Genomic DNA, 22,451 nt, shown 5'->3' on the forward strand with positions numbered 1-22,451 from the left:
ATATCTTTGAATATTTCTTATCGAAAACTATTGACAGCCTAAGAGATATTGTGTCGTATTGACAATTATTTATTAATTACGACTATTAATAGACTTAATAAATTTTTGTTAAAATATTGTTTCTATTATTAAAAAAGATGTTTCCGCCTTGTGCATTCGTAATTGATGACCACAGCCAAAATGAAAAAAAAAATTGAAGTTATTTATTTCTCGTGCTTTTGTTTAAGAGTTATCGCATTGCTTAATTTGTTAGCTAACTAATTGATTACTAATTATAACTAATTATGGACTGAATGCTATCAATTTCTTGAATAATTTGGGAGTGGCATTTTAATGTTGGCAATACATATATAAAGTATTGAGTGCAATAAAAATTATTATTTAACAAGAAAATGTGCGTAAGAGACTTCTCTATTCCAAAGATTATAACTAAATAATATTGTTAAATTTTTTATAGATCATTGAAATACAAATGTCTCTTAAAAAATAATATAAAGTTTAAAAAAGAATCTTTTATACCCCTCCAGTAACTCAATGAATCAATACGCGGTATATGTGAAAACCATAACTGACTTGTCCACCACTTATGCCGTTATAGTTTCCACGGTTTATGTGGAAACTATAACTGACTTGTCCACCAGATCAATCTGTGAGTAAAAAATTTGTAACAAATAAAATTAATTTGAAAATTAATTGTTCAAGTACAGTTGTTTATTTAGCGTACAAATGTAAAACTATATAACAACGATACACTGGCTAAAGCATGCCAATAGAATATAGAATATATTGCCCCTTTACAAAAGCAAGCGTTGTAATGCATTACATATAATACATTTAATTACATTTAATTTTTGACTATGTAACTCTAGCTAAACAGTACTTTAGCAACGTCATGCGTATATACTAGATCATTACATATCATCTGGGCTCAGATTCCACTTCGTTGTACACAGTCTGTATTGAAATCCCACTTACAATTGGTCCAAAACGTGCTTTAAAATATATTTAAAAAAACCCAGTAACTGTATTTCAGAAATAGATTTAAAGTATTCCTCGAAGCCGGTGCACACGGCTTGGGTTTAACCCTCACTAATGTGGAACTAAAGGCACGCTTTAAATGTATCTTAAAAAAATAATTGATGATTCTGTCTTAGGACTAGAGATTCAAGCGCTTCTTAAAATCTCAAAAATGTCAGCATTAAAATCTATATAAAAGTTCAATATAAAATTGTTTTTAAACGTCCGTTTTGATGAAAGAAATTAAATCTTAATATAAACTATTATTTTCAATAGAGAGGTTTTTATCACTTAGTAGTGAATTGTAATGAAAATTTTTTATTATATTATTACATAAAATAGTATTATTATATATTTAATATTTATTATTTTTATCAATGGTCAATGGTCTTAAATATCCGCAAATAAATTTTTTTGAGATTGCAAGTACAAAGGGTTTAACTTGCACCCTGCCAAATTTGAAACTCAGAGTCAGTGTTCATTAACCCCTCGACTTTATAAAGATAAAGTGAACCAACAAATATTCAACTCTATCTGGTATTGCTTGTAACTAACAGGTTACTGACGTTCACTTTACTATATAACCTAAGAGTTTCCAATAATACTGTATTGCTAAAATACTGTGTATTGAGACATGAAAACAGATGGGTGACATCATAGCGGATACAGCTGCAATTATGGTACACATTGGGAATTGATGCTAGAACAATTCTTGTTGCATAAGAAAGATGTAATTCTTTTCAGGAGATATTAGGCGGTGGTCCATCCTTGGCGCCATCCTATTAAAGTTATTAAGTTTTATCTCCTTAATCCAAATTGACGAATTAAAATCTCTCCCATCAACAATCCATTCGCGTTTCTCTACAATCTCTTTTCACAGTTGTTTAACCTAACCATATACTAACCCATGTGTACTTATTTGTTATTCTTTACATGTTGGCTGTTCTATAGATCTATGCGAATTTTACAGCAATAAAATGGATGGGTATTTGATAGTAATTGAAATCCATCGATAATCGTTACACCACCTTAATCCAATTTTTTAAAATTTTTTTTATTCATTAGTATAAATAACTAAAATATCATTAAAATAATTTGTATTTTTTTAATTATTCGCATATATTCAATTCAATTTAAATATCACAAATTATAATATTTTTAAAATTAAAATAGCTTTTAAGTGTGATATCAACTTGTCAAATCTTATCATTATTAACTTATGTTAATTATACAATCAATAGTAAAAACTTTATCAAAATTTCTCGAATTAAGTTACTGACGTTTTTAATATATCTCGATTTTTCTGAAGTATACATTGATTATCCACATTAGTTTGACATATTTTAATTAAAATTAGTTGGTGACGCCATCATATGTTTTGCTGTGTCTCAAACTTTTCCAAAGTATACATTAAAAGAGTGCAGTGGTCTGATGTACAACCAATGAATAGATAGATATTTTTGTAGAATTTAGAATTTATTTTTGCATTTTAGTTACCTTTGCGGTTATATCGGAACTTTCACTCGTTAGCTTTGTTGTTATCAGTTAAATGAAATTTTAAATGAAGTTAAGGTGAAAAACAACAAATAATGGATTAGTAATTAAATATTGTAAGATGGGGTATTTAATATGTCATTTTTTTTTTTTTTACATAAAATATCATTAGGCTTAGTGACCTGATAGATCCGTAACGATTCATCAGGGTATACATCATCAGACTGCTAGATATAGTCTCTTAAAATTAGTACTTCAAAAGAATTAAATATTTTATTTTATGTTTGATTATAATGATTAAACTAATTGATACTAAGTCCATCTCACATGATCTGTAACGATTAGTGAGATTACACATCACCTAAGATGTTTATATCATTAATGAATATTAAATTCTAGTTCAAGCATGTAGTTTGCAATAATCTGTTCCTCCGAACAGGTGTTTTATAACAATAAATAATTAAATTTAATTTGAGTATAATAGTATGCAGATATAATTGGTTCAATGAAGACACACAGACACATAATAGATCCGTAGTATTAAGTGAGAGTACACAGTATCAGGAAATGATTAGTCTCTCAAAATTAATAATGTAATAGAATAAATAATTTTATTGTTTTTTTATAATGGTCCATAGATAAAACTGGCAGACTAACGCCAGTAAATTTAGGTAGTCTTATTGAACGTAGCTAATAAGAAAGCAAAAGAGAGGGTGCGAGGGGTTAAAACGACGAGTGAGGTATCAGCGGGCGAGCATTAGGTGATACTCGTCGATGCGAGAAATTTGGTGTTTTTTAGAGGACACGTTTGGGGAAGTGTTTGCCATCAAGATTGCGTTTATAGTGATGTTATTTTAGAGAACCTTACTGTTGAAAAGAGAATTTTTTCCATTTGAGCGGAACTGATTGCAGACGTTAAGGGGCGTATAAGTTGCTTATAGCAGAGACTGTTCAGGTAATAAAGTTATATACAGATATGAACCTTCTGTAGCGACACATCAATTGAAATGTTAGTGACAAAAATGTTAGTGAAAAAAAACAATTAATTTAACTTGAATGCTATTATATACAGATGAAAGTGATTTACTGAAATTAGTGATAGATCTTTAGACTTGATAGATACTTAGCGGTTAGTGAGATTACATTTACTTAACATGTGTAAGTTATTAGTTAATATAAGCAGATAGTTTAATCTAGTATCAGTGCCCAAAACAATTAGCCCCTTATAACAATTAGTTTCAAAGAATAAGAGAATAGATAAAAGTGGTTGGTTGAAGCAATACTTAAGGCTGAAGGATTCGTAGTCTTTAGTGAAAGCACACATCTCCTAATATATATGTGTCATTTGCAAATTTTAAAAAATTATTCAGTCAAGTATTATGCAACTTATATTCACAAAATATTGGACTTGCGATCAATACCTCTCGTGCGACTCGTGGAGGTACATTATCATGACTTTCTCAGTATTATGTTCTTAGATTAGGTTTTATACACAAGAAAAAATAATATAAAAGAATACAATAAATAATACCTCTACAAACAGAATAGTATTGAAATTAAATAATTAAAAATCAAAATACAATTAATTAATTCAATTATTCTACAGCTGGTCTATGATTTCGTTCTAATATAAGCACAGCAAGTAAATTTGTTAATAAAACTTTTACAGCAAGTTAACAAAACTCCAGAAAAATGTGTTAACACAAAAGTCAAGTACAGCTTTGGATCAGTTGGTTGAGGTGCGCTGACTCTGAGCTTTAAATTTGGCAGGGCACGAGTTCAATTCCTGGCACTTGCAGTCTCAAAAAAAATATTTATGAATAATTAAATATTAAAAATTTTTTCCAAGAGCACTGATGATGGGTATTTGGCAATACTGGATAAAGCGCTATGGTCAGTCAAAAATTCAATTAATTAAAATAATGAAAAATGAATTTTTGTTGTTGTAGTTTACTACCTTTCGAAAAACCTCTTTGTCAAGTATTATATATAAAGTTTACTATTACGGATTACAACTCTTACTAGAGCAACGAAATCCATACCAGTAAACTATATATAAAGCTCAATCCCTCAAAACTAGTGCTTTAAAAAAATAATATTTTGATATATATTTATTATAATATTATTATTATTATTATAAATTATTATTAGATAATAATAATTTAATATATAATAAAAAACTTTGCCTATTATATTTATTTCTGTATGAATTTTACTGATATTTACAACGTCTGAATTTTGTGCGAAGTATCGAAACATAACTTTTATATTTAATTAATAAAATCATTTAAATCAAATCAAATTAAATGAAATTGTTGTTCCTACGTTTGTTTGTTTAAGTCGAACATTGATATATTAATGATTTTGTTGCTACTCTTTTTATTTTTTTGCCATTTTTTACTATTTTGTTTTGCACAATGCTTTTTTGTTGTTATTCTTTACATCTCTTTTGCACAATTAAGTACGGTCACGAGACGAAGGCGCTGACAGTTTACTGTGCACGAGCTTATGTGTTTTGCTGTTGTGTATGTAAACAGGCACACCGGTGCGTATGAGCAAGCAATAAAGAAGCCAAATTGTTGTTGTATGAGTTAGGTTTTAGTCATTACAATCGCGATAAGGAATACATTTTTTTATTTTTGTTTTCCTTTTGCTTTTGTTTTCATTATTAATGTTGACTAAAAAAACAATTGGTTTGTGTAAATAAAACCTTTCAAATAAAAGGAAAACACAAAAAAATTGAAATTAAATACAATAAAATACAAAAGCAAACAAGCAAAATCGATTTTATTTGCATAAAGCTTATAAGTTAGTTTAGAAATATTCATGTGTGTTCGTGTGTGTGTGTGTGTGTGTCTGTGTATGTGTATATTTGTATTATGTATACATCAAAGCGAATTATGTTTAAAAAGTTGTCTGTCTGGGTTCGATACCTTATCCAGTTATTGTCTTAATGTGGAGTTCGCTGTGACGTAGTGACGTGTGGCGTCCCGACTCGACCCGATTTAGTGTTTGCTTCACTCGTTTGAGTTGGCTGAAGAAGCAAAAAAGAATCATAAATCAACGTAGTCGTCGCAACAAGTTCAAATTTGATTTGTTCGCTTGTGAATGTGGTTCGATCGATTCATACGGTTTCTGGTGTGCCTGTTATGAGTGCGAGGTGCGGTTATTGTCTTTGCAATAAAAACGGTTTTTTCATTTAAAGTTTTTCCTTTTTCGTTTTTGCTGTTTATTGCATTGCCAGGCAGCGTTAATGATATTTTTTGCTCCGGTCTACGCGTTTTTATATGTGAACATAAATATCCTTTTTATTTCCTGTCGCCATTGAAATGAGTTAATACATTTGCTATTGTTGTGTTATTAATAGTGTTGTGTAGTGTTGTACTTACTGTGGCTTGAAGTGCCTTTTGATTTGTGTCATTAATTTCTACCGGAAAAAGTTTCAAGGTATTGTCTTTTTTGTTGTTGCTATTAATTTTTTTTATTTTTTTTTTGTATTTGTTTTTGCGTTATTATTGTTTGTTGAATTCATTAATTTTATTTGCGCAGTATCCTGTGTTGGTTGGAAAAGGAACGTCGCAATTAAAGTCCTATTAAAAGTTTTAATGGTATTTGTTTAATTATTATTATGTACATATATCACATATATATGTACATTTAAAATATTTAAATCTGATATTAATAAAGCAAATTAAAATTTAATTACATATTATAGGAAAAAATTGGTATATTAAAATATTAATATTTTTCAAAAAAAAACCAAAAAATAATAGTAAAATTTTAATGTTCATAAAAAACATATATAGAAATATATATAAATATATATTTTTATATATGCTTATATTGTCTTTATATAAATATACATAAATAACTATAAATAATGAAATTAAATAGGAAGTTCAGCGTCAATAATTGGTAAAATTGGATTATTAATACTAAAATATATGATAAAATTTATATTCTTTACGCATTTTTAGTTTTGTTGAATTATTTAATTATAGTTACCAAAATTAATTAAATTTAATACAATTAATGTATCACTGAATTATAACATAAAAAACTAAATATTTAAATATTCTGGAAATTTCAAAGCTCGATAGAAAATAAGAGAAAAATATTTTTAAAATTGAAATAAATAAATTTCTTATTTACAAATGTAATAAAAAGTAAAGTGATATAAATAAAACAGAAATTAAATAAAATTAAACAAAAATAATAATAAAATAAATTTTAAAAAAAATTAAAAAATAAATTACAAAAAAAAAAGAAAAATAAAATAGTTAAATTATATTTAATAAATAAAATTACTACTACTATTGTTTATTTCCCCAGTGGGGATTATGGCCCCAATAATTCTACTAAATCTGACACTATTTAGTGTTTCTTTCCAGATGTCGTTCAACGTATATCGTGCTTCAGTTAGCTCATTTTCTACCGTTAAATTATGAAATTATAAAAAACATAAATTAAAGAATATTTAACAAAAAATTCAAATAAAATGAAATATATTGAATAGAAATCAAGTACAATTTAAATAAAACATTTAAAAGTGAATAAAAATAAATAAAAAAATTAAAAAAACAAAATAATATAATAATAAATAAAAAATTAACAATCAAACAAATAAATTAAAAAATTGATTTAAAATACATTTTATTTTGTGTAAAATGTAATAAAATATAAAGAATTGAAAATAAAACAAAATATAAAAAATTTTAAAAACAAAAATAAAAATGTGATCAAAATAAATTTATTTTAAATAAATATGATTTTATTTTAATTTGAATTAAAAAGAAATAAATCAAAATTCAATAAATTAATAAGTTAAACGAAAACAAAATAAAATATAAATATAAAAATAAAAAAAAAATTAAGTTTATTAATTTTCACTGGGCTAAGGTCATAAAAATAATAAAAAGTGATTTTTTTTATTAATTTATGAATTTATAGATTCATTAATTTATGTTAAATATTTCTAATTATATTTTAATTTTTTTTATAAAAATATACAGATATTTTGGTCTACTTCATAGACTATCTTCAGTGTATTCGGTTATTAAGTCTAAGTTTACTAAGCTGAAAGTCAAAAATTATTCTTGTTATTGTAAAAAAGAATTATTATTGTAAATTGGTCGAAATAACAATTAATTATTAAAAAGAAATTATATAAATAATAATTTATACAAAAATAAATATAAAAATGATTATAAAAATAAATAAAAAGTAAATTACAAAAAAAAAACAAAAAAAATAAAAAGAAATATAAAAAAGAAAAAAAAAGAAAAAAAATTAAAATGAAAAAAATATAAAAAAAAATAAAAATAAGAACAAAAAAATAAAAATAAGAAAAATATTTAGTAATAAATGAAAATATGTAATATTAAGTAATAAAAATTATTATTAAAAAATAAATCAATGAAAATAATATAAAGAAATTGATATGAATAAAATAAAATTAATTCATTTTGAATAAAAAAAATAAAATGAATAAAATAAAGTTTAACAAAAGCAAGTGACTGCAAAAAATGTACCAAGATAGCTAAATCTATGCTAATACGACAATGTTGTTGTCGTATAGCAGTGCCAAGATAAATGAAATCCTATTCTGTACAATTATAAAGTGTCGTCGTTTGCTTGCTAAATTGGGATTTGTTATATTGAATGACTACTGTTAATTCTATTTTACGGGATAATACTTGCTTAATGCGACATTTTTATGTTACATTACATATGTAATGTAGTATATATTGAACTAATGTTATAGATTAGATATATTACTACAGGAAGATACATAATATCCGTAACCTTTACACAAAAATGTGTAAAACACGTATAATAGGTTTGTAAGACATTAAAAGAAACGAGTTAAGGTAATTTTGTCCTGGCGAACTACATAACTTTGGATTATATCGGTTCAGATTTAGACATAGTACCGGTTTTTGTTAATAAACCTGCTTTATTTTTTAATGTATGCACTTCAAATTTAACACAATGGGCCAATATGTCGTAATGGTTCTTTATGATCTGCGGTATAATCTAAATTCAATTTTCAAATAAAGTGGTACAGTTGCGAGATGATCGGTTTTTCTAAAAGAACATGGGACCATTTGATTCAACTTGTCTGGAATCTGCTCAGTTTGGTAGACCTAAACGGTGGATTGCTGTTTTGTTTTGATGAAATTTTATAATTCCATTTTTTCTTAGAGACTTAATTTAGATTCAATGTAAGCAATACAATAAACGCGAGTAGATTAAAACGTTGTAATGACATTTATGGTAGAAAGGATAAAACTTTGAAACAAAATTTTATCAGAATTTATTTATTAATACATAGGATTGCCTAGGCACAATACTTAAAGTTCAGTTTACATTTAATGTATATTATCATATACGTCAGCTTTGAATTTTGATTTAAAAGACCTTAGCCAGATAATAAAGTAAGTGTTTTATTCCAAGCTGGATAACAGACTATGTCCTTAATCTTAATCTGGAAAGCAGACTAAGTCTTTTATCCTAAGCTAGACAACAGGCTAAGTCCTTTATGCTAAACTGAATAACAGACTTAGTCTCTTATTTTAAGCTGGATAACAGACTAACTCTTTTATCCTAAGCTAGACAACAGGCTAAGTCCTTTATGCTAAACTGAATAACAGACTTAGTCTCTTATTTTAAGCTGGATAACAGATTAACTCTTTTATCCTAAGATGGATAACACACTAAGTCTTTTATACTAAGCTAGATAACAGACTAAATCCTTTATCCTAAGCTGGATAACAAAGTCTTTCATCCTAAGCTATGAAATAGAGTGTCTTTTATCCTAAGCTAGAAAACAGAGTAAGTCTTTTATCTTAAGGTGTATAGCAGACTAAGTTTTTTATCCTAAGCTAGGTAACATACAAAGTCTTTTTTCCTAAGTTGTATAACAGACAAAGTCTTTTATCCAAAGCTATAAAATAAATTGTCTTATATCCTAAGCTAGAAAACAGACTAATTCTTTTATCTTAAGCTGGATAACAGACTAACTTTTTTATCCTAAGCTGCATAACGGATAAATCTTTTATCCAAAGCTGGATAACAGACTAAGTCTTCTATCTTAAGCTAGAAAACAGACTTAGTCTTTAATCCTAACCTAGAAAATAGACTAAGTCTTTTATGGTAAATTGGATAACAGAGTAAGTCTTTTATACTAAGCTAGAAAACAGATTAAATCTTTTATCCTAAGCTAGAAAACATACTAAGTTTTTTATGTTAAGTTGGATGACAGTCTGTCTTTTATCCTAAGCTAAAAAATTTATTAAGTCTTTTATCCTAAGGTGCATAACATATTAAGTCTTCTATCCAACTTTGGCTGAATAAAAATCAATTTTTTTAGATAGCCTTATATATATGTAAAGTACATTTAAGCTTCGCTAAAGCTAACATCTTTAATTACTTAAATAAATATTTTGTACGAAATAAGAGCAGGACATTTTGACTATCTGGGCAACTGCATAAAAAATAGAATGGACAGTTTGATAATATCAATTATTCTTTACGTATTAACATATGAATTATACCTGTAGAGGCATTATTATCTGTGCTGGCAAAATGAGTTCACTTGCGTCACAACTGAGAGAATTTGTTAATATAGTTAATTAGTTATCAGAAAAAAAAATAATTACATCGAAATCGCGAATATTTTATCCCTTTTAGCAGTTATTGTTGAACACATGGGCACTTGAAGACTTGAAGTTCTAACTGCCAACCGATCTATAAGCGTTCTACGTATAATCTGTTAAATAATTGGTCTTAAACCTAGAGTCATCTTAAATTTAATTATTTTTTTTAATAGTTTAATTGTGTAATAATTACATTTTAAAATTAAAAGGTTAATATGAAATTTATAACTTAATATTAAAAGGTTAATGTATAATTTATAGTTTTAATGAAGTTAATTTTATTTTTATTGTATTGTGATGTTCATTGTTTTTTTTATTTATAGTTAATTGTTTACAATTTTGTTTTTTAATTTTAAATGTAGAATTCCTTGTCGTACATCTATTTTTTTTTTTTGTTGTATTTTTCCTGTTGTAAGTTTTCCATTGACAGAATATTTTTTCTTACCATTAAAATATTTGTTTGATATTTGCGATTCAATTGCTCGTAGGTCCCAGAGACGCGATGACAGTCGGTCTATTCAATTTTAACTGCCGTAGTCTTATTGAAAAAATTAAAAATATTTGACTTTTTTTTTTGTTTTGTTTTTATTTTGTTTTCAATTATAAATAATTGAGTAGCTGAATTTTATTGCTTGTTTAACACCATTTACTGCGAACAATATTAACAAAATTGTTTTTTGTTGTTTATATTTGTCATTTTTTATATATGTTTATTGTTTATGAATGTAGCCACATAAGCATATTAACAATAAAAAAAAAAATAAAAAATTAATATATGAAAAATTCTGGTGATGCGGTCATCAATGAGCTTGCCTGCCCGACTGATTAAATTGATCACAAGAAGTCGCGTGCCTCGATGGTTCGCGTGATGCGTGACTTTAATAAAAACTGGTAGCGAAGCAATTAAGAAACTTGAAAATAATTTATTTTGTATCTGTTTTTATCCACATATAATATTTTTTTATATGTAAAATATGCCAAAATACATTTCCATTTACATATTTTTAAATTATTGATATTATTAAATAAATATGCTCACATGTCATTTACTAATTTTCTGTTAGCGAAAATATTTTTTTTCTTATGAAATTATTTTTTAATTTTAATTTTATGTCAATTTAAAAATATTTTTAATATATGATAACTAATAGCTATTATTATTACAATCAATTAACTATGTCTTTTTTTTTTAATAAATTTATTTTTATTTTTATTTCCAGTTATTTTTAACACATCACCAAATCACATCCGAATGTCGAACTTGCTGAGCAACGTACTGTGGAAACTGCTACACAAGACATAATTATTAAATAATAATAGCAAAAAATTGCTATAGATAAAAAAAATTGTAAAAAATATATATAGAAATTGAAATAAAAATCGGTGCTAATAATTTTTAAGCCACAACATGAGTCATCCGCATGACAATAAGCGAAAGCTCTCATTTCTTGGGTTTAATACCCAAAGAAAGGTAAGACAAATTGAATTTTATTTAATTCATAAATTTTGTTTTTATACAATTTTTTATTTAAACCAAAAATTGTTGTGATTTAACGTTACATTTTACAGACGGATATCACTATTATAGTTAATAGAAACTTAGAGGTTCATAAAAAGGTTTTTCGAAGAGTAGTGAACTACAACAACAAAAATTCATCCAAAAATTCAATTAATTAAAATAATATAAAATGAATTTTTGTTGTTGTATTTCTTTACTATTCAAAAAATCTCCTTATAAAATATTTAATATATAATTTCCTTTTAAGGTCTTTAAAGTCCATAAAAGTACACATATGTTTTGTTATTATTCGTATTTTGAAGTTCGTTGACTTCAAATATTTGTATTACACAATATTTTTATTTATTTATTTATTTTTTTATTTGTATTTTTTTATTATTTTTTTTTTTTTGTGTTATATTTCAAGACTTTCTTTTTTCGGCTAGTAACAATTTTGTTGGCAAATTTTTTTGTAGAAATTACATTTTTGCTCGCTCATGTGTGATTACTGATTGATTATGCACAACTTTTACTTGTACTTCAAGTCACAAAAGATATTAAATTAAAAACAAGTTTATACTTTTCTTTTTGTTTAGATACTTTTAACCCAAAAGTGTGTTTGCTTTAAGTAACTCTTCCAATATACCTTCGTTAAGTATAATTACTTTTAGACATTTTTATATTTATTATTGTTAAATGCATGTTGAAGGTATATAGTGGTAGGTCTTCTATAAAATTCGGGAAGAAAACAAAATCATCTTATTTATTTTTCAATTTAATTTTAAATAGTTTAAATCTGCTTAATCTGCTAAAACATTAATTGCAAATTGAATAAAAATTATAGAATAAAGTATAAACTATTAATAAGAGATTGAAAATGTGTGATTTAAGCTATTATTACATCTGCTTCTCTTATTATTACAACGTCTTTTATATGAGCGACTTTGAACAACTAAGTTTTTTTAGAAGTTTATGCTGGAATCTCGTCATACAGATAAAATTCGTCCTTTATATTCAATAACCAATTTAAAGAACGTTCACTTTAACCAACTATAAGATTCTGTCATTGACTAGTCATCTGTAAAGAAAAATTTCGAATATGAAATAGAATCTCCTACGAAAATAACACCTAAAATATACTATAAATTTGTCCCACAATAGGCTAATGAAGTGGACTAATGTACATTACACCATTTTCATGTTTTTATACGACTTACAAGAAGAAGCACACAAATATCAATTTGTCAATTTAATTTTTTTTTTAATAATAATTTAATATAATATTTTTTTTAATAATAATTTAATATAATAATAATTTAATATAATAATAATTTAATATAATAATTTATTCAATAATAATTTAATATAATAATTTATTTAATAATAATTTAATATAGTAATTAAATATAATAATTTAATACTATTAAATAATATTTAATACAATTCCTTTTTTAATATTCATTCATAGGACATTATATTTTCATATTACTCAATATATTTCATATCTGGTAAATTCAAAATATATTATTTATTACAACTTTTAGTGAAATTGATCAAGTTATTTGTCATTTTCGTTTTCAATTCTTTAAACTGTCATAAAATATAATTTCAGCATTCATCGTTAATATAGATCAGTCCTATATAGATTAAGTTACATATAGTAGCTACCTATATTATGTATTGATAGTATCATAAGATTTGTAGGATTTTGCACCACCGTAACATCCAAGTCGATTTTATTGTATTTATTCCACAAAAAATCAATCATCACATTTCTATAGAGTTCTCCATTAACTGCAACTATAATGTCTGTTTTATTTCAAAATAAATTACATCTGTATATAGTGTCGTATCCAGGGGGGAGTGACTATACGATAAATCCCTCTTTGATAATTAAAACTATACAATTCTCATAATGTTCATTGAGTATATTGTATATATATAATAAACGTACATAATTTAAAATACAACTTTTATAATTTAGTATTAATAATAAGTTTAGTATAAGCAACTCTAAAACATTTTTAACAGAATATAAATATAATAAAACCAAATTCTAATTATTTTCTTAGTTCAATAAATTTTTGTGTGTTTTGAAATATAAATCCTTATGAGAAATATTGCATATGGCGAATTTTTATACATTTTCTTAGTTTTTTATTTATTTAATATTTGGCCCAAATATTTTAAATACATTGCAGATAGTGAGATCTATAGGTCGCTCAAAGTTAATTTAAATTTTACTTGATGGACAAAACTAGAATAACACGAATAGATTTATTATTTTTGTAATAAAATTTATAATTTCTATATGCTGTGCTGTGCACCTTTACTAAAAATTTTTGTCTAAAAATTATATATTTACTTATTGAGTTGTCCACTACAGTCGTGAGTCATCTTTAGTCGCGCCGAGTAGCCTATGCTAGCCAGTCCGATAGTGACATGCTATCGCTACTTGGTAGCACCAAGTGCCCACAAATCGTTGATCATTTGGCGTGTCTACTAAAGATGCGGACTTTTTGTACTACGTTTCATCATTTGCGAGTACCAAATCAACAGCCTTTCTAGTCGGAATGCTTTCTTCTATTCACACGATTTGATTAAGCTAGTAAAGACGCTGAATTTGTATGCGCTTAACTATACCAATGATCTTCCGAAAACGAAGGCATGTTCCTAGTGCCTTTTCATCACTGTTGGTAATTGTCCTAGCTTCTGTACCATACTGAAGAACGGGCATGAAAAGAGCGTAATTTTTGTTTGTCTAGAGAGAGCGTTATTTCTAAATTGCTTACATAGCCCGAAGTAATATCTGTTAGCAAGAGTGATTCTTTGTTAAATCTCTATACTAATCCTTTTTTTTTTTTTTGGTTTTTACGCTGGTTCCCAAATAAACCAACAAAAAATTATCTACGAATACAAGTTGAAATACAAGATTTATTTTTAAGACCACTGATGATGGTTATTTGGCAATATTCGAAACAGCTGTATGGTCAGCCAAACATTCAATTTTATTATTAATACTTTTTATTATTTAATTTTTATAGATAATATTTTAATATTATAATTATATATTATATATTTTTATATATTATATTTATATTTATAAATTGTATATAATATATTATAAATATAATATTTAATATTATAAATTCTAAATTATATATTTATATAATTAATATGTTACTTATATTAATTGTTAATTGGATAATTTTTTTTTTTGAAGATAATATAAATAATTTTTTTTGAAACAACAAAAAAATATTCCAATAGACATTCTGCTATTTTGAATTTTGCAGTGAAACATGCGATAAAAATTTAATACTTTAACAGTCAACACCAAAAAAAGCTTTGCATAAGTATAAAGAAGGATAAAAAGCTCTCCGCAAATATTTTAAGCTGCGTTAATGCGAAAAAATACCTGCAACGCACACACTTCACAGGTGCATTAATTGCTGTGACGAGAGCTCTGATAATAAGAATAGAGACTAAGACAAACAAAAGAAAAAAGCAAAAAAAAAAAAAAATATATTAATAATGTGGCCATGAAAAAACAACACAACAACACATGAAAGCATGTAACACACACGTATGCAGGAGCGCAGCGCAACAGGAAATCAATATTCGTGGTCAAGGTTAACGTTTCACGCTGCACTTACTTACGAAATGACAACGACCAACTGTTGACGCTCATCGAGGCATAACAAATGACTGACTTGCTGCTTACTTTAGCTCACTTAGTTAGTGTGTCTGTCTGTTGAAAATAAAAAGAAGTGGAAAAAAAGCTAAGCTGACATGTACTGCAGCAGTCAAAGACATGTCAACGTTTTGTTAATATTCCTTCGGTGGGTGTACAAACGGGACGACGCGACATAATGAGAGAAACCAAAAACATATTTTATATGATGCAATTCTCAAAAGAGACTAGGGAAGTCCCATTGTTTTGTAGTTGCAATTATTATAATTGGGTTACTTTGCATATATTGTCATTTTTAAGCTTATTAGGTTAAAGTGGTTTTTTTTCTTTTTAATTTAATTTACGTTATCAGGAACAACACATCCAGAATGAATAGGTCTTATAAGCAAAAATAGTTATATATAATATATAAAGAGGTTTTTCGAAAAGTAATGAACTACAACAACAAAAAATCTTTTTATATTATTTTAATTAATTGAATTTTTTCTGACCGTGCAGCTGTTTCGAATATAGCCAAATACCCATCATCAGTGGTCTTGAAAAAAATTATTGTATTTAATTATTCGTAAATAATTTTTTGAGACTGCAAATACCAGGAATTGAACTCGCGCCCTGCCAAATTTGAAACTCAGAGTCAGCGCACCTTAACAAACTAACCCAAAGCAGTACTTGAGTTTTATGTTCGAAAATTTTTTGGAGTTTCGTTAATTTAGCTGTCAAAATTTTTATTAACAAATTTACTTGTTGTGTTTATATTGGAACGAAATCATAAACCAACTGTGGAATAATTAAATTAATTAATTAATTATATTTATATTTATATTTATTTATTTATATTTATTTTTAATAGTTAAATTTGAATACTATTCTGTTTGTATAGGCATTATTTGTCGCATGATTTATATATTCTTTCTTATGTATAGAACCTGATCTAGGAACGTAATACTGAGAAAGTCATGCTCACGTATTATAATGTTTATATATCTACAATTTTTGATTTCAGTCGAGAGTGCAAATTATATATCAACTGCATTTGCTTTTATTTATCTATACAATCATTAATGTTTTTAGCACACATCAGAAAGCTGCAAACAGTCAATAACATCATATCTTCCATTTATTTTATTAATTTTCCATAACTCCTTTACCATTAAAGCAATTAATGACTAAACGAGTGTAGTCGGTGTTTAATGAAACGATTCGTAGCCTTGACATTCACTGCTAAGTAACTGTAAATATGAGTATATCTTCAATACACTTCAATCCTCATATCTTAAATATTGTTTATAGCTTACTGAGTGCTTAGTGGGATTAATACACATATAACGACATCATAATGGATAGTCATAAATGAACCTGTTATCAATGGGTGGGTGTGAGCTTAGATAGGTGTCTGCAGTTTATAAGGTGTGTCATGTGACTGATTACATTGTAGACGTAATTATTTAAATGATAAGAAATTAAAATGAAATTGATTTATGTGGAAGTAATATCTACAACCCAATAAGTTGATTTTGATATATAGCTGCAAAAAAAAAAAACAAAAAAAAACAAATGATAGATCGTTTGAAAATACGAAAAATAAATAAGACTTAATTTATATTTATTTAATAAATTTAATTAAAAAAAGTTAAACATAATATATATAATTTTTCGCTAAAATTTTCAAAGTGTATTTCTTGTACTCATAAAAAATGTATTTTGCATAAATTAACAGATAAGAATGTATGAAGCTCGTTTGACAAAGTTACAGGATTAAATATTATTTTCATCAAGGACTTTTTGAATTTTCACGTTAGACTAACATGATTAAATGATTTTCACTTCATTAAGCACCAATACATATAAAATAAAAGAGGATGTGCAATATTTTAAGGTGAACATTAGGTTTTTCATTACTTTATCAAATTTACATATGATTAATGATGGATATCATAAACATAATTTAATACAGGTTGTTACATTTTATAAATTTTTTTATTTAAATCCATATATATAGATTTCATTATATTATCATTATATTTTGATACAAAAATATATACCACATATATATATTTGAGTATATATTTCAAATAGCATTTTAAAATGAATTTACAGCAATGATCTAATATAATGGTTAATGAGTAGGCTAAGGCCTATCTGCACTGCGACCAGCTTGATCTATTGTGCACCCCTTTGTATTTAGATATTTACTATCTCAAGGTATTTTAGGTAGGTTGGTTCCTTTTTACTCTAGTTGCTATGCACCTTAAAGTTTGTTTCTTCTGTGGCCTAGTGCATCACAGTTGATAATCAAATCTATAGTTCTATAAACTCTTCGTCATCACAGGATATACTTATTTTGTGTAGGTGTTTATCGCAGACGGCGTGACCAGAGTGTGACTTTAGACTCTATTTGTTTAGATTGCGAACCATGTTTGCTCTTTTGGCATCAAAATTCAACAATTTTTTTTTATTTCAAATTTATTTTATCTCCTTCAAAATAAGCTCCTTCTGAAGCGATACACATATGCCAACGCTTAACCCAATCTTCCATACATTTTTCGTAGGCCCGTGCAGGTATGGCTTTTAGTTCCTTCGGCGAATTCTCTTTTACCGATTCAGTCGACTCAAAACGCTTAACACGAAAGGACAATTTCGGTTTCGGAAACAGGAAAAAGTCGCACGGATTCAGATCTGCGGAATATGGTACACGACACCGATGACAGTGGTGCCGTGTTTGGTCAAAACATCGCGTACAACAAGAATTTTCCATAGTAAAAATCATTTAATGTACTTGAGGTAGTCTCACATTAACAGCTGCTGTAAACAAACTAATTGACAGATGGCGCTCAAATTTGTACCATATGTCTAATTTTTGAAAAAGGTCTATTACATAAGGAGTAGTTAACAAACAACAAAATCCGGATACTTTTTGAGCAGAAGGTATGTCAAATAGGTGTATTTTATGAAATTATTTGTTAAGAAACTATCTGAATAGTAAAATATTATATGTATTATATTGGTTAAAATACTCTATTAACTAATTTAGATACTTCTTGAAACTATAATATAATTTAAAGTGTAACATGGCTCAATATATAAAAATATAACTTCGAAATTAACCCTCTACTTTTCAATGTTTTTTCTTTTATGAAAATTACTGGCGATAATTTTAATAAGCAATATTTGTTAAAAAAAAGTTTGTAAATAAAGATCATCAAATTTAGCTTATATATTTAAAATTTTGGGATTTGACAAAACCTCGTGGTGTATTTGTATTGAGGTATAATTTTTAGATACCTTGTCTTGTTTAAGGAATTGTTGCAGTAGTTATGCCATTTAGTTAGAAAATATTCTATGTACTGCATATTTTAACTTCGTTGTGCAAAAATGTAGTTTTTACACTTCAAAATCTTATATTGGCTACTAGTTTTTAGAATGTAAAGACGCTAAATGACTGAAGTTATATCTAGAATAAGATAGATATAGACGTTATTGATTGTATTTTAATCTAGGCCGTGTGCGAGTTCGAGTAAACTGATGGTAAGTTAAGGGAAATAGCGAATGGCAGCGAATCTTGGTATTTACCAGAATTTTGAGTAGGGTGAACTAGATAAAAATGATGTAAATTACGTGTTACCATTGTGAAAATTTTATAAGATGTTTAATAAATAAATATACAAAGCCAGGTTCAAAAAAGACTTTCCAAAGTTCCATGGTACATTAGGACAAAAGACATTCTCGAGGACATCAAGATTGATCCCATCAAGAAATACATAAAGGATAGAGCCCTGAAATTATTTGCGATATCTGACAGATTTACCAACACCGCGTTATCAAATCTCAGAATGGTTACAGGCTCCTCGGGGAGGTATGTAGATCATAGGTCAATTATTGCTTAGTCTGATGAAGTGATAAATAACAATCTAGTAAAGCTGTAGAGAGGGGTTTTAAAGAAACCTCGAGTTAAAAAAGAGTATAAGTGCTTAAGTGCACTAACTCAAAACAGCTTCAACATAATAAATATACAAATATGAAAACTTTTAACTAAAAATAATAAATAAGTGCAATAAATAAATAAATAAATATTTACATAAGTGCAGCAAAAAATGCAAAAAATCCCTAGGAAATTTTAATTTACTTTACCTTAATTTACTTCAACTCGCACACGGGCCTAGTATATATATGTATATATTAAATTCTTTAACTCTTAGGAGGAGCATAGGGGCGCAATGCCCTAATATATAATTGAAACTTAATATAGGGTCACAGAAACTTATGGTTTATTCACAACAAATCTGCTTTAAGTTTCTATAACTCAACAGTAAGCTTTAGTAGTTTACATGTAACCTATGTTGTATTTTTATTTTCCATATATTAATCTTTTTTATTTTTATTTTCCATATATTAATCTTTTTTATTTTTATTTTTATTATAATCCGGAACAAACAAATTTCCGATTATATGTTACTTCTGAGAATTTATTGTTTAAACTTTCGAAATGTGATTATGGATCAAAATCAAATTAATTCCTTTTGTTTAGGTTTCTATGGACTCTGGGTTTTAATTAATTTTTAATTAGTTTTCAACAAACAAAATAAAAAATAAGAAACGACAACTCTAATGCCATAATTCGTATAATTTTACCCTGAATCTTTCTAAGATTGGACAAAATTTTGACAAAGTTATTTGGCAAATTTATTTTAAAGGTAATTTTTCCTCATCTCCACTTAAAAATAATAAATTAGTTAAATCAAAAAGTCTGGAAAAAGAAAAATTTAATCCACTCAGCGACACCAGAACACCTTCACCTTCGTAATTTTAGAAAAAGAAAAAACAAAAACAAAAAAAAATAAGAAAGAGTAAAAAAACTAAACTTTGTTTTGTTAAAATATTTAAATTTGAATTAAAAGCTTCGAAAATGTGCAGAAATATTCATCAGCAGCGCAACGTTAAAGCAACAACAAACAACAAACGAAAGGTCTTTTCTCACGATTCATAAAGCTTTGCTCGCCTATTCGTCGTGCTCGTTAGTTATGTACTCTCGCATCGCACATATGGCCTTGGTTGGCCTTGACCGAGCGCACACAAAAAGTTCAAAAAATAATACACAAAGAAACACAAACAACCAACTTGAAACGCTGCCAAGTGAACGCAGCATAACTAGCAACAATTCACACTCACACACATACACCATCGCGAACCCCAAAAAACCTGACGCACTTACGCACATAACAGCTCAACGTATACACACGATAAACCAACAACTGTACAATGGTGGTTGGTTATGTTATGTGAGCATTGCAGATAGCAGCTGTTTTATAGTTTCATTTTATTTTGTTTTGTTTTTGCTTTTGGATTTTGGATTTGTTGTTTATGGGGTGATAAGTTCATTTCATACTTGTCGCTGTTGATTACCCCGGAAACTATGCTACGGTTTATTTTTTTTTCATTTTCAGCATAAAATTCTCCAACAAATGTCTATTACACCTGTCAAGTTGCATAAACATTTTGTTCTAGTAATTTAATCTTATTAGTGTGTGTACATAGGAATTTGTTTGTTTACCGAAATGCGCCTTTTTCGTATGGCAAATTAATGAAATTCCTACTTTATCGTTTTGACATTGTTTTTTTTTTCTATTTCTATTTCGGTTGAGGAAGGTACAACAAGTTAGATTAACTTTATGTGAAAAATTGCACATGATGTCTAATAAAAATATCTGAGAGTACTTGCTTTGCTGTTGCCTCTTTTGTGTTTCAAGTACAAAGGAAATATTTGAACAATTTACTTTATTATGTAGTAGAAAAAAAAAAAATTATTATGTAAATTGTCAGTTTGTTCAAAAGATTTTAATTTAAAGTCTTTTGTCAGGATTACACTATTTTAGATATAACAACTACTTTGAAATTAAATTTCTGTTACTTAAGAATTTTAATATAAAATTATATATTAAAAAAAACTATCTTTTTATTATAAAACTTCTTTAATATTGTTAACTGAACAGTCAAATTAAGTTTTTGAAATGTGGGCCATTTATTCTTAAATTAAATATTCATAATATAAATCACGGAAACGATTTTATAATTTAACACATTACGTACCAGACAATTTCAGACTTGAAATTTTACGGTGAAATTTCCATAGTAAATAGTAAAATAAAATAAGTTTAAATAAGAAAATAAGAAAAATTCAATATTTATTTAAAAGATAACTCTCACTTTATCTAAAAAAAATATTAAATATTCTTTCAATATTAAAAAATATTAAAATTGTCGTGTACCACACGGCAGTCCGAAATACGTTAAGAAAAGAAAAAAATCGTGTTAAAGTCCTTTTCCAGTTTTAACGGAAGTACAGTATGTTAAAGAAAATATACCTTAAAAAAGCTGCCTCAGTTAATTAGATATTAATATCTTAAAACTGGTTAATCCAAATAACTTAATTTTAAGTCCATTGAATATTTTTCAATTTGGTTTTTAGTAAGCTTCTTTCTGAACTTACAATTCTTATTCGTCGTATTTTATTTATCTTACAAAAACTTTTTTTTGGTTTTTTTGGACGGGCTTATTGGTCAATTGTTTAAATAATACACAACTTTTTAAATTATTTTTTATTCTTGCCAATATTTCGACTATGTTCAATGAAAATGTATGTCTGTAAGACGAAAATATTTTAGCTAACCATGACTTTAAAACAATGTCGCCCAAACCATCATAAGCAGTGGTCACCTCAATGTCTAAATTTTCATTGGACCTCTCTATTATTATCAATTTATTTGCTTAAGAGTTGTTCAATTATAAAATTTTTCTAATTAAAAATGATTAGAATCGCTAATATAAGCACAATAGCTCCATTGCTCTATGACTCTAGTTTCTTTTGAACATCAGTTAAATCTTGTTTTCTTTTTTAGAATTTCTAAGACTTTGATTCAAGTCTTAGTTTTTTCTTGTACACACGTTACTTGGTGTTCTCCTCAAGTACAGTTGAACAGTTATCTTTTCATCCACTGCGGCATGGGTGTAGTACAATTCGACCTTTAAGTTTTCGAAATAATCGTACTGCAGATGTAGTTATTTTCCGATTCATAATATATTGCGCCACTACTAC

The 22,451-nt window shown here is 26.8% G+C and overlaps 1 protein-coding gene and 1 long non-coding RNA gene across 4 annotated transcripts in view; one reads left to right on the forward strand and one right to left on the reverse strand.

The window, feature by feature from the left end:
• The window catches only part of LOC119671726, a 76,720-nt gene that overhangs the window by 43,451 nt on the left and 10,818 nt on the right, over positions 1–22,451 (reverse strand). The window lies entirely within an intron of this gene.
• The window catches only part of LOC119671723 (anion exchange protein 3-like), a gene marked incomplete at its 3' end in the record, with an annotated part of 143,813 nt that overhangs the window by 23,490 nt on the left and 97,872 nt on the right, over positions 1–22,451 (forward strand). For both annotated transcript variants that reach the window (XM_038082480.1, XM_038082481.1), the window contains 1 exon segment: positions 11,390–11,640. In XM_038082480.1, the coding sequence (XP_037938408.1) occupies positions 11,578–11,640 (63 nt within the window).

This window comes from Teleopsis dalmanni, chromosome 1, assembly GCF_002237135.1.
Source record: "Teleopsis dalmanni isolate 2A chromosome 1, ASM223713v2, whole genome shotgun sequence".
Lineage (NCBI taxonomy): Eukaryota > Metazoa > Arthropoda > Insecta > Diptera > Diopsidae > Teleopsis > Teleopsis dalmanni.